This window comes from Leuresthes tenuis, unplaced genomic scaffold (genome assembly GCF_036924035.1).
Source record: "Leuresthes tenuis unplaced genomic scaffold, fLeuTen1.0.hap1 SCAF_7, whole genome shotgun sequence".
Lineage (NCBI taxonomy): Eukaryota > Metazoa > Chordata > Actinopteri > Atheriniformes > Atherinopsidae > Leuresthes > Leuresthes tenuis.
This window is the reverse complement of record NW_027325361.1, coordinates 6,611,656-6,623,688: the sequence shown is the minus strand read 5'-3', so window position 1 is coordinate 6,623,688 and position 12,033 is coordinate 6,611,656. Positions and strand designations below refer to the sequence as shown.

The following is a 12,033-nucleotide window of genomic DNA, read 5'->3' as shown; positions in this document are numbered from 1 at the left end:
TCAGTAGCATGTTTGACTTAATAAATCTTGAACACTTGTCACCTTTACTAAAATCAGAGCTGTGTAAAAATGAAGGCATACAGTGAGAGGGTGTGTTGAACGACTAAACTGAGTCTATACATGGATTGGCTGTGTTAAGACGGGTATTGCTATGGCGGTGGGGTTTTAGCTGACATTACTGACTGGTCCTGTTAGACTCTGCATGCTTTATCTGACTGGCTGAAGTTCACTCACAATTTTGATAGATGGACCCTTCAACAGATCATCTACAGAGTACTTTTTTTGTGGCTGCTATATTTCAAATATTATAGTTTCTGTTTCTGTTGCAGACTAGTTTCTGTTGCAGACTTTCCATTAGTTCTATAAAACAATCCCCACTTTGTCTTTTATGGTTTTGTTCTCATTAAAAATACCTGTGACAAACTCTTGTAAATTTTAACTTCTCATCCACAGTAAAAATCCTCTGACCCGGGGGCCTCTGGCCTGGGGCCACAGGTCATGTTGGTGCAGTGTTGTAATGTGTGATCGGGAGTCTGCACAGGATGCCTATTTGTGTAATTGACAGGATTCTGTACGCTGTTCCAGTGACTGACTTCCTGCCTGGTTTATCTACTCTGTGCAGCTTGACCTGCCTTCTATCAAAATTGGACTAGGTGTATATTTTTAGCTTGAAGACGCCTCTGGAATATTTGTGAAATGGGCTGCAGGATGTCAGGTGGAATTGCAGGGATTGTGTTGAGTGGCCGGAATGAGCGTCTCAGCTTTCCCCAGTGAAATTTCTGTGCTAGCTTTGTTTTCATCTGTCTCTTAAGATCCTAAATATCTGAATATGTTTTCCAGCAAGTCAATCAATATCCATCTGCTCTTTAGTGCAAGTGATAAATGTGTGTAATTTTGTTAAAATGTTTGTCGGGATGATTCTGTGCAATTAATAGCTGTTGGTGATATACCCATTACCAGCCAATCATCAGCCACTGAAATGTATTTTCAGCAGTTATGCTCAGGATTCTTTGTGATTTTACGTAACCAGTTACTCGTCAGAGATAGAAGTTTAAGGTGACTATTTATGTCAGTGTTGTGGGAGGGGGAAAAAAGGAAGAGAAATGAGAGGACAGCAGGGGGTAGGAGAACAAATGAAAAGTGAACACAATGTGGAGGAGTTTGGCTCAGGGCTTTGTATGGACATTTATTGCTGGTGCCCTCTATCTTTAAGTCATGCAGTGACACTCCTTCTCTAATTTCACCCATCAGTGGAGTTTCTTTGTGTGTGTGTGTTGTGTGGTGCATTTGCCTTCTCGTTTTTGCACAGCAACACAAGTTTTAGCAGTAAAGCTGTGCTCTCCTGCTTCAGTCTTACTCTTTTGCATGCAGGGTGACATTACTGTAACACCCTTTTGAACATGTTGTTCTTTGAAGAAAAGCATGTTCTATGGAAACTGCCCGACAAACATTAAAAATAACTAAATTCATATGAAAAGGTTATTTCTTAAAGAATGACCAGTGAGAATGAAAATTAATTAATTTTATCAGCTTTTCTTTTTTAAATACTTGATGCAGTGTGCTTGGAGTGATGCAGGAAAAACATTAATTTGCATTTCTTTCTTTCTTAAATTTTATGTGAAAGATTTTGCTATCTTAAGTTTAGTTTTTTGGTATATATTGGGGAATTATTTATTTTATGTTTGCTTGCAAGCTGTTGGAAGGCTGAGATGAGGCAAAACATATTGCTGCAGCACATTTGTAGTAACAATTTAAGCAAGGTCACTTGTTTTATCAGTATATGTTGTGGAAAGTGCAGTTTTCTCTGGGGGCTCAAGACCTGTCCCCCAGCACACAGGCATCTGTCTTTATCAGTTCTTTGTGGCACAGTTGTTCAGGTAAAGACACAGATATCTGAAGTTCCACACCACCTCCACTTTTTTTCCCAGGATAGTTATTATTGGTCTTTATGAAATCCACAATCCTTTGTCTTGTTGCCACATCATGTCAAAAAGTGGTCCCCTGTGTTTTCTGTACTTATCTTCCTGTCCACCGATACCCCGCACAACTGCAGTTGTTGGAGTAATTCTGCAGTTGACAGGACTCTAGTGTTAAGAGAAATGGTGTGATTACAGTCCTCTGCGGTGCTCTGGTGCTCCTGACCAGTTGTTCAAACAAAATGGCTCAAATACACAAATTATGGTCTGTTTGTCAGGTACTGAGATATTCAGGCGACTGTGTAAACATCCACTTGTATTTTCTAGAGCTTCTCACACAACAGAACAGGCAGAAACGCGTTAAAGACACTGGAGAAATGAAAGAACACAATCCTCAGAGTGTTGCCCGCTTTGTACAGATTGGACTTGAACCCAAGAATAGTAAGAAAACGGTGAGTCCTGAAAGGTGTTTAATTGCTTACTTAGGGGAACCAATAGCAGTCTGCCAAGGATCTAATTGCATAGCTGTGATTACAAAATCCCTGAGGGTATCTCATGAATCCTAAAAGACCCATTGATTCTTGTAAATAGATGGATCACTTCATTCCTTGAGAGACAGAAATACTAATTTCACTAATTTCATTGCTGCCTGTTGTGATAAAAAGTTCAAAGGTTTGACCATGCTGTGAATCATAAAATCTCAGAACCTCATTAACTCAAGACTTAACTGACTTTTCAGGACATGATTCGGGTCAGCAACAGTCATTAGTATTTGAATGACGGTTCTAGAGCAGATAAATTCAGTGTCGCCTCCGCTGACTGAGGATCTGGAAATGAAGCCACTGATGCCTACAAAGTAGAGACTTTCAGGATTGCTGGGTATAATCCCAGTGATAACGAAGAAAGAAGTGTACATACATTTTTAGAGAATGGAGAAGGTTGGGATAAAAAAGGTCAGCTTAAGGTCTAAGTCATACACAAATGTGTGCTATGATTTGTATGATTACTTGAGAACATTTTCATGGAACTTTCATCCAGCTCCACATTGGATCCATTAGTAGAAGATGTTACCTGCAGTAATTCTTCCAAATCAGAATAAGACAGAAATATTTAATTTTATATAATAATATTAAAATACTTTTGTTATTTGTTTAGCACCTAGCATACTTGTATAAATAATGAGAATTAAGCCAAATAGATTCAAGGTGATGTTTTATTTCTGCTGTGCTGCAGTGCAGTTGTTATCATGGCCATTTAATTTCCTAATTAGATCTGCATCCCACAAAGCTTCATATTAATGTAGTTGGCACTGAATAAAGTGCAGCAGTGCTTTCATATCAGAGGAAAGTAGGTAATTTTGTTTCAAAGAATAGTTTTTCTAGAATCACTGGGATGTCTTCTGTGTTGTTAACAGAGGGATGGACAGAAGGAACTAACATTTATTGCATTGTCAGTGGCAAGCCCTGCAGTGTATCTTTCAGTTGAGCTGTCAGGCTGCAATCATTACCAGAGGAACTTGCACCATCATAAAACAGTAAAGATTATGGACGACTCAACAGTCTAAAGGGGAATAAAAGGAGAAGAGAGAAGAAAAGTTATAAATGGAGAAGCAAGATTTGAGTGAAAATAAACATAATGTAGTCTGTTTTTACAGAAGAAATCAGAAACTTTGAGTGTTACTAATTTTGAAAAAAACTATACTGACTGTAATGCATGTTGTAACAAAATCCAACTGTTAGAGGAAAGTCATAGGTTAACACTTCCCCTTAAAGGTTTGAGTGTTCATCATGACCAAACAAGACTATCAAAAACTAAAAATATTGTACTTAACTGTAAAAGTATGATGATATTGATATTATCATTGTATGTATGTGTTGGCAATGTCTATATTGGCAATTGTAGTTCTGCAGTTGTCATGGGAATCTAATCTTTTTGCTTTTGTCATAAAAGAAATAGCGAGATACTTAAAGAGTTGTTTTCTACACTCATCATGTTTTTTATTTTTCATGACTGACATGCCCCCTTTAGACTCTCATTAGGTTCTATCCATCCATTATCTACCGCTTCTCCGGGGTTCGAGTCACGGGGGCAGCAACTTCAGCAGAGAAACCCAGACGTCCCTGTCCCCGGGCACTTCCTCCAGCTCTTCCGGGGGGACCCCAAGGCGTTCCCAGGCCAGCCGAGAGACATAGCTTCTCCAAGGTTTCCTTGGTCTTCCCTGGGGTCTCCTCCCAGTGGGACGTGCCCAGAACACCTCCCCAGGGAGGCGTCCAGGGGGCATCCTAACCAGATGCATGAGCCACCTCATCTGGCTCCTCTCGATACAGAGGAGCAGCGGGTCCACTCCGAGCCCCTCCCGGATGACTGAGCTTCTCACCCTATCTCTAAGGGAGAGCCCAGACACCCTGCGGAGGAAGCCCATTTCGGCCACTTGTATTCGCAATCTCGTTCTTTCGGTCACTACCCACAACTCGTGACCATAATTGAGGGTAGGAACGTAGATTGACCAGTAAATAGAGTGCTTCACGTTCTGGCTCAGATCCTTCTTCACAACGAGGGGCGGATCGGTGCAGCGTCCGCAGTGTTGCGGGCTCTGCACCGATCCGCCCGTCAATCTCACGCTCCATTCGTCCCTCACTCGTGAACAAGACCCCAAGATACTTGAACTCCTCCACTTGGGGAAGGATCTCATTCCCGACCCGGAGAGAGCATTCCACCCTTTTCTGGCTGAGGACCATAGTCTCGGATTTGGAGGTGCTGATTCTCATCCCAGCCGCTTCACACTTGGCTGCAAATCGCTCCAGTGAGAGCTGAAGGTCACGGCCCGACGACGCTAACAGAACCACATCATCCGCAAAAAGCAGAAACCCGATTCTGATGTCGCCAAATCGGACCCCCTCAACGTCCGGCCTGCACCTAGAAATTCTGTCCATAAAAATTATGAACAGAATTGGTGACAAAGGGGAGCCCTGATGGAGTCCAACCCTCACCGGAAACACGTCCGACTTACTGCCGGCAATGCGGACCAAACTCTGACACCAGTCATACAGAGACCGAACAGCCCCTATCAAGGGGTCTGGCACTCCATACTCCCGGAGCACCCCCCACAGGACTCCCCGAGGGACACGGTCGAACGCTTTCTCCAAGTCCACAAAACACATGTAGACTGGTTGGGCATACTCCCATGCACCCTCCATATCCTGCCGAGGGTATAGAGCTGGTCCACTGTTCCACAGCCATGACGAAAACCACACTGCACCTCCTGAATTCAAGATTTGGCTATCCAACGGATCCTTCTCTCCCTGGATCTCTCCCTGGTAAGATCCAAATAGATCTTACCAGGGAGTCTGAGGAGTGTGATTTCCTACTGTTGGTGGAACACACCCTCCGGTCCTCCTTTTTTAAAAAAAAATTTATTTATTTTTTTTATTTATTAATTTCTTTAAATAGGGCGAGCACCACCACCCTGATGTGCCAGTCCAGAGGCACTGTCCTCAATGTCCACACAATGCTGCAGACGCGTGTCAGCCAAGACAGCCCTACAACATCCAGAGAAACTCAGGACAGACCTCATCCACCCCTGGGGCTTTGCCACCGAGGAGCTTTTTGACCACCTCGGCAATCTCAGCCCCAGAAATGGGAGGACCCGTCTCCGAGTTCTCTGACTCTGCTTCCTCTGAGCATGTGTTGGTAGGATTGAGGAGGTCCTCAAAGTATTCCCCCCCACCGAATCACAACATCCCTAGTTGAGGTCAGCAAAGCCCCGTCCCCACCATACAGTGTTGACAATGAGCCGCTTCACCCCCCTGAGACGCTGGATGGTGGACCAGAATCTCTTCGAGGCCATCCAGAAGTCGTTCTCCATGGTCTCACCGAACTCCTCCTCATTAGGTTCTATTCATTTCATTTCGAGACATTAACCTAAGCACAGATTTTAATTGATGCTTCCATCCACCAACCTCTGAGGGAAATGTTGGACTTCTTTTACATGAACCACACATCTTCTGAACATTCAGAGACTGAATTAGTATTTTTCAGACAAACTTATCAGAGGGAAATTAACTTGGCTCAGTACCCTTCTGTTCATCAGGAGCATATATGCGTACAAGATTTGGCAACACTATTAGCTCAAGCAAAGAAGAAGCTAATTGCATGACCCAAATAACACTTGATGTCAATACTGAATCATTAGCCTTTTTACCTTTACTGATACAATTGTACACCATACTTTAAAACTTATTCTCATCCATCTACACATTATCAACAGTACTTTATCTCACTCAGGAGACCAGATATCCATACCATTTCCTACAAGTCATACCACTTTAAATGTTTTATTTTGTTGGTTTAGAGAATCTTTGATCCCAATACTGCAAGAGATATTAAGTAGCCAGATGGCAAAAGTGTTTGCTGATCTGTATGATAAGGATTTATTTTGTCGTGAGCAAGAAAATGATCGGATGTGTTTAGAAGCTGCATGGCAGACACTAAAAGCCATGCTGATTTATCTAATATTTACTGAGATATGCATGTCTGTGCCACCAGCTGGCATTATCATTCATAGAAGTACTTATGAGACAGACTAAAAAACGCTTTACTTGAATGCATTTTTTTGTAGACCACACAACAATAATTTCTGATGTATGACAGTTGTTGAGACATATTGACAAGCAGAGATGATGCAACAAATTCAATCTCACTCAGACTGAGTCTCTTTACTGCTCTACACCTGCTATCAACACTGCTTGAGAGTCACAGTAAAGTATGCATCACTTGATCTCACATTACAACTATAAAATATGCAGGTGATTTTTTTATTTTTTTATTTTATTTATTTATTTATTTATTTATTTTTTAAACCCATTCAGACCTAATTCAAGATATGGGTTCCATCTATAGAGCAATGTGTGATCTGTCCAGTATCTCTTAGAGTCTGTCCTTCACATCTTTCATGGTAACACAGTATTTATTATAGGATACCTCAGCCATAACTGATATTTCAAACTCTACAAAGCTTTTATTTTTTTGTCACTAGACTAGTCTTATTATGATTGTGCCTTAAAATTGATAATCTTTTGCAAGAACAATTTGATTGTATGAAGACAGGGATTTCTATTTTTTTTTCTCACAAGACACCAAAGATTTTAAATAACCACAAAATATAAATATGAGTATAATGTCAGGTTGTCTATCAAACTTCTAGCCTTCAGAATATTTAAACCTGTCCCAGCTTTAAGCACACAATAAACTGAATTGAAATGGCTGCATGCCTGCATGGTTGAGGATATGTGCAACTTTGATTCTAGTATTTTTGCTGTATTTAGGTGAAAAAAATGACTGAATTCAGAGAACACCTCATTTCAATTTCAAGCAACAGTGAACAGTTACTTACTGTATTTAAATGTATCAAGGTTTTGTGTAATAAGTGCCTCAGTAAACAATATAAATGGTCAGTTGACATTTCCAGCTTGCATGCATCCATAATGTCCATGGCCTCTCCTGGAACCTTTACGTCAGTCAGACACAAAAGGAGCATTTTTCCAACACCCTGGAGAGAACAGAAGAAAAGACTGGTGGGTAAAACGGACCATTTAAACGTCAACCTCACATTGTGCATCCCAACAATTGTTGTACAACACACATTCACTCTGTCTCACCAAAGCATGGTCATTTTACTTCCTGACACTAATAGATGTTTCTTTCGCAGACACCTGCCACTCAATCAAACCAGCAATTGTGTGGGTTGTGGAAGACAGAACTTCATAAATATTGTTAAAATGTTCAGTGAATATTCAGTGAATATTCCAATAAATTAAATTGTGTTCTTTGTGCAAGTCCCTGCAAACTTCAAGTGCAAAATGTTGGTTAAAGTGCAAATGGGTGAATTGCCTAAAGAGCTATAGGTATTTATTGACAAAGTGCTCCTTCGTGAAACCAACTGAATGAATTTTCAGAGCTTACAAGGCCCAACAAAATTATTTTGTACCCAGCACAATTAAATGTAAAGAAATCTTGTCAGTCTGAGAGCAAATCAATCCGACACAATCCGAACACACCTGGAAAAATGGTATCTTATTTGCCGAAAGGGCAATTGCCGTCAACAGGTTGATACCTGATGATACCAATGTTGGGTCGATATATCTGTGAATCCTATCAAAATGGTTCATTCTATAAAAACAATTATACAAAGCTATGGTTCATTCTCAGTTTGTAGAAAAGTACATTCCTTGTCTGAAGCCCTGGACATAACTGAACAATTAGATATGGATGTCAAGAAATGATGTATGTTTGAATGAATACATGTATTCATAATTAAAATGTTCTGTTTATTCCCACATTATTTTATTGTACACATTTAGCAATATGCTCTTTGCATTTCTAAATTAATTTTAATCTTTTATGGATGTAGATCTTTTTGGAGCACAAGTTGCTGTGTGTGGCTTAGATAAAATGTTGAGAGCTCAGGGTGAAGTAGCAAAGAATGTATTGATGCTTCTTTAAAAATTGCTGTCTTGCTTAAATGTCCAACAGTGTGCAACTATTTATAACAGTTGCTTAGAACACTTGCAAAAGAGAACACTATCTAGTGAAAATAAATGAGAATATGACCACTGTCAGAGTAAAAACTATTATCAGTACTAACTGGAAAAAACGGAGCACAAGCATGTGCCACAAGATGCTGACGGCAATTAACTAAGTGTCCACCTCTAATTTTCAGGAGACCTTTGTTTTAATTTAAAAGCGTACAATATGCAATATATTTTACAATGTAAACATCCAGCTCTCTATACAAATTAATGTCTCAGCAGACTATTTGAATGATTGATATTCTAAGACTTTTAACATGCCCATGCTTGTATTCTTTCTTTTGATAATTCAAGATTTATGTTCAGGTTACACCGCTGCTCAAGAAACCTTCCCTACCTCCAACTCATGTGGAGAATTATCGGCTGGTCTCTCTCCTCCCATTTCTGTCTAAAATCGTTGAAAGGGCGGTCTTTAAGCAGGTCACTGATTACTTCTCACATAACAACCTCCTTGACCCAAACCAATCTGGGTTTAAAAGTGGACACTCCACCGAAACGGCTCTGTTGGCTGTGACAGAATCCTTAAAAGAAGCCAGAGCGACAGCTAAGTCGTCTGTACTTATCCTGCTCGACTTATCAGCTGCATTTGACACTGTCAACGACAGTATCCTTTTGTCCATACTCTCTAGCGTGGGCATCACAGGGAGAGCAGACTCATGGTTTGAATCATACCTCACTGGTCGGTCTTTCAAAGTATCCTGGCTTGGTCACAATTCTGCAGCGCACCACCTCGCCACAGGGGTCCCCCAAGGTTCAGTACTGGGACTTCTTCTCTTTGCCATGTACACCAACTCACTGGGACAGATCATCCCATCACATGGCTTCTAATACCAATGTTATGCTGATGATACCCAGCTCTATCTGTCATTCCCACCTGACGACCACACGGTCTCAGCACGAATCACAGACTGTCTCTCTGACATGTCAACATGGATGAAAGCCCATCACCTCCAACCTAACCTCCCAAAAACTGAACTGCTTGTCTTTCCAGCCAAACCAACAAACTGAATCCCTATCTCTTGCTCCATCAAAGGTTGCTAGAAACTTGGGTGTCATGATTGATGACCACCTAACCTTCAAAGATCACGTTACCTCGGTTGCTCGTTCATGTCGCTTTGCATTACCAAACATAAGAAAGATCAGACCATACATGCCACCCAACTCCTGGTGCAGGCCATGGTCATCGCCCGCCTTGACTACTGCAATGCTCTCCTAACTGGTCTCTCAGCCTGTACTATGAAACCTCTGCTGATGGTCCAGAACGCGGCAGCGCATCTGGTCTTCGATCAGCCTAAAAGAACACACGTCACCCCTATGTTCATTGAACTCCACTGGCTACCCTTAGCCGCCCGCATCAAATTCAAGTTACTGATGTTAGCCTACAAAGTGCTTAATGGAACGGCTCCCATCCCATATGTCACAACTTGGTCCCTCCGTTCGTCCCAGGATTGCCGTCTAGCAGTGCCTACACCACGCCTAAGACGATCCAAACTCTTTTCATGTGTTGTCCCACGATGGTGGAATGACCTATCGAGCACTACCAGAACAGGGGCGTCCCTGTCTATCTTCAAGAAACTCTTGAAAACCCAGCTCTTCAGAGAGCATCTCCTATTCTAGCACTTACCTTGTACTTCCCTACCCCCCTCTATCTTTGCACTTTATCTTTCTGCACTTCCTTCTATGCCTGCACCCTATCTCTACTCTGTCACATCTGACAGAGTCTGACTAGTGGGTTCCTTCAATGTAGTTTATTGTTAGCTTTTTATATAGCTTGTTATATCTTCATTTGTAAGTCGCTTTGGATAAAAGCGTCTGATAAATACATAAACATAAACATAAACATGTTTTCTGATGAAGTCCCCACTTATGCATTATTTCCATAAAGTTGTTTTTGCGTAGGCAAACTACATCACTTCAAAATGAATCCGTCATTCTTTTTTACGCAATGCAACATCAATTAATCTGCAGATATTTGCTTTGCATGAGACATTTATTCATATTGAATTCGTACTCGACTCCATTTCTCGTCTATGACATTTATAAACATTAAAGTGTGTGAGGAATGAAAAGGTCTTGTCTGACTTTTCTCTTCCAATGAAACCACACTGTCTTATTCCTACAGTGGCCTTAAGGATCACCCCAAACCTATAATTACCTCAGTTTATATTATTTGGCAGGCACAATCATTCAAGTTTAACCTTTTAAAGAGGAGAAAACTTACTTTAACCTTCTCTGATATACTGGTCCACACTGTGAGTTCCAAATGCTCCATATTTCTAAATACTGATTCCTGTCTGTTCTGCTGTCTGATTGGTTAACAGAGGTATGTGACAACCCACTGGTATCCAGTCTTCCGCCATCATCCTTCAGAAGCTCCTCTCAGCTGTCCAGCAGCCATGGACCAGTCTTTGCTAAAGTCAACAGACGAGAAGGTGAGTAACTGCTGATGATGGAGTCGATAAGAGAGGAAGCTTTACATGTTAGCGAACCCATCTGCATTTGATTTTAAAAATTTTTTTTAAAAAAAAGCAATTATCATATTACTCAAAATTCATCTCTGTCATAGCAGTTAAGTGCTTTAACATAAAGCTGGAGTATTTGGGAGGCATTTATTGTTTGACACATCACCTTCAGCAGTTAATATATTTAGATCATGTTTTATTTAAAGGAGAACATTCACAACTGTCCGGGCTTGCACAAATGAGAGCCACCGCTGTGGTGAAATTTGAATTTTTTTTTTTGTCTTAAAGAGAGACTTTTCAACCTGCACACTGGATTACTTGTATTTAGGTATAAAGGTAAACCAGAGTGACATTACAAAAAAGTAAATTCTTGTATTTTCAGGGCTGATGGTCAAACATACATAATATGCATTCAATTTCTTACACTGAAAATGTAAGGATATCACATGACTAGTAATTAAATTATCATCATCATCAACTTTATAGCACATTTAAAAAACCACAGGGGAAGCCTAAGTGCTTTAAATTGAGACGTATAATAGGTTTAAAATTAAGATAAATGGGATAAAGACACAAACACAAAATCACTTAAAAAAAACAGACAAACAAGAAAAAAAAACAGAATAAAGGAACAAACAAGCTCACTGCAAGTGTTTTTTAGGGAATGACAGACAAGTTAAAGGCGAGGGAGTAAAAGTGCGTTTTTAAAACGGATTTAAAAACAGGAAGCGAGGAGGCCTGTCTGACATTTAAATTCAGCTCATTCCAAAGCTTGGGTGCACTTAGACCCAGTATAGGACATTCTTAGTTCATCAGCACTAAAATAAACTGATGTTTCATAATAAATTGAAGAAGATGCAGTGTATAAATAAATTCAAACTCAATCTTCAAAGAAAGCATTAGGATGGCTCTTTGTTGGCTTTACTGTTATTTTTTTGTTGTTTTTAATCCATCATTGGTGTAATTTTCATAATCTCTAAAGTTATTCAGATGTAGAAACAGGAATAGTTCCCTATTTCCTTTAAAGTGTGACTAGAAAGGGCAAAATTAATTTTTTTTTTTTTTAGC

General features: G+C 40.3%; 2 protein-coding genes across 2 annotated transcripts in view; one reads left to right on the top strand and one right to left on the bottom strand.

The window, feature by feature from the left end:
* Positions 1-12,033, bottom strand: part of cp (ceruloplasmin) — a 442,499-nt gene that overhangs the window by 293,345 nt on the left and 137,121 nt on the right. The gene's annotated exons all lie outside the window — the stretch shown is intronic.
* LOC140311609 (contactin-associated protein-like 4) overlaps positions 1-12,033 on the top strand; it is a 99,437-nt gene that overhangs the window by 5,151 nt on the left and 82,253 nt on the right. Inside the window, exon 2 of the mRNA XM_072389015.1 lies at positions 10,825-10,935. Coding sequence (XP_072245116.1) covers positions 10,825-10,935 — 111 coding nt within the window. The remainder of the gene's footprint in view (positions 1-10,824; positions 10,936-12,033) is intronic.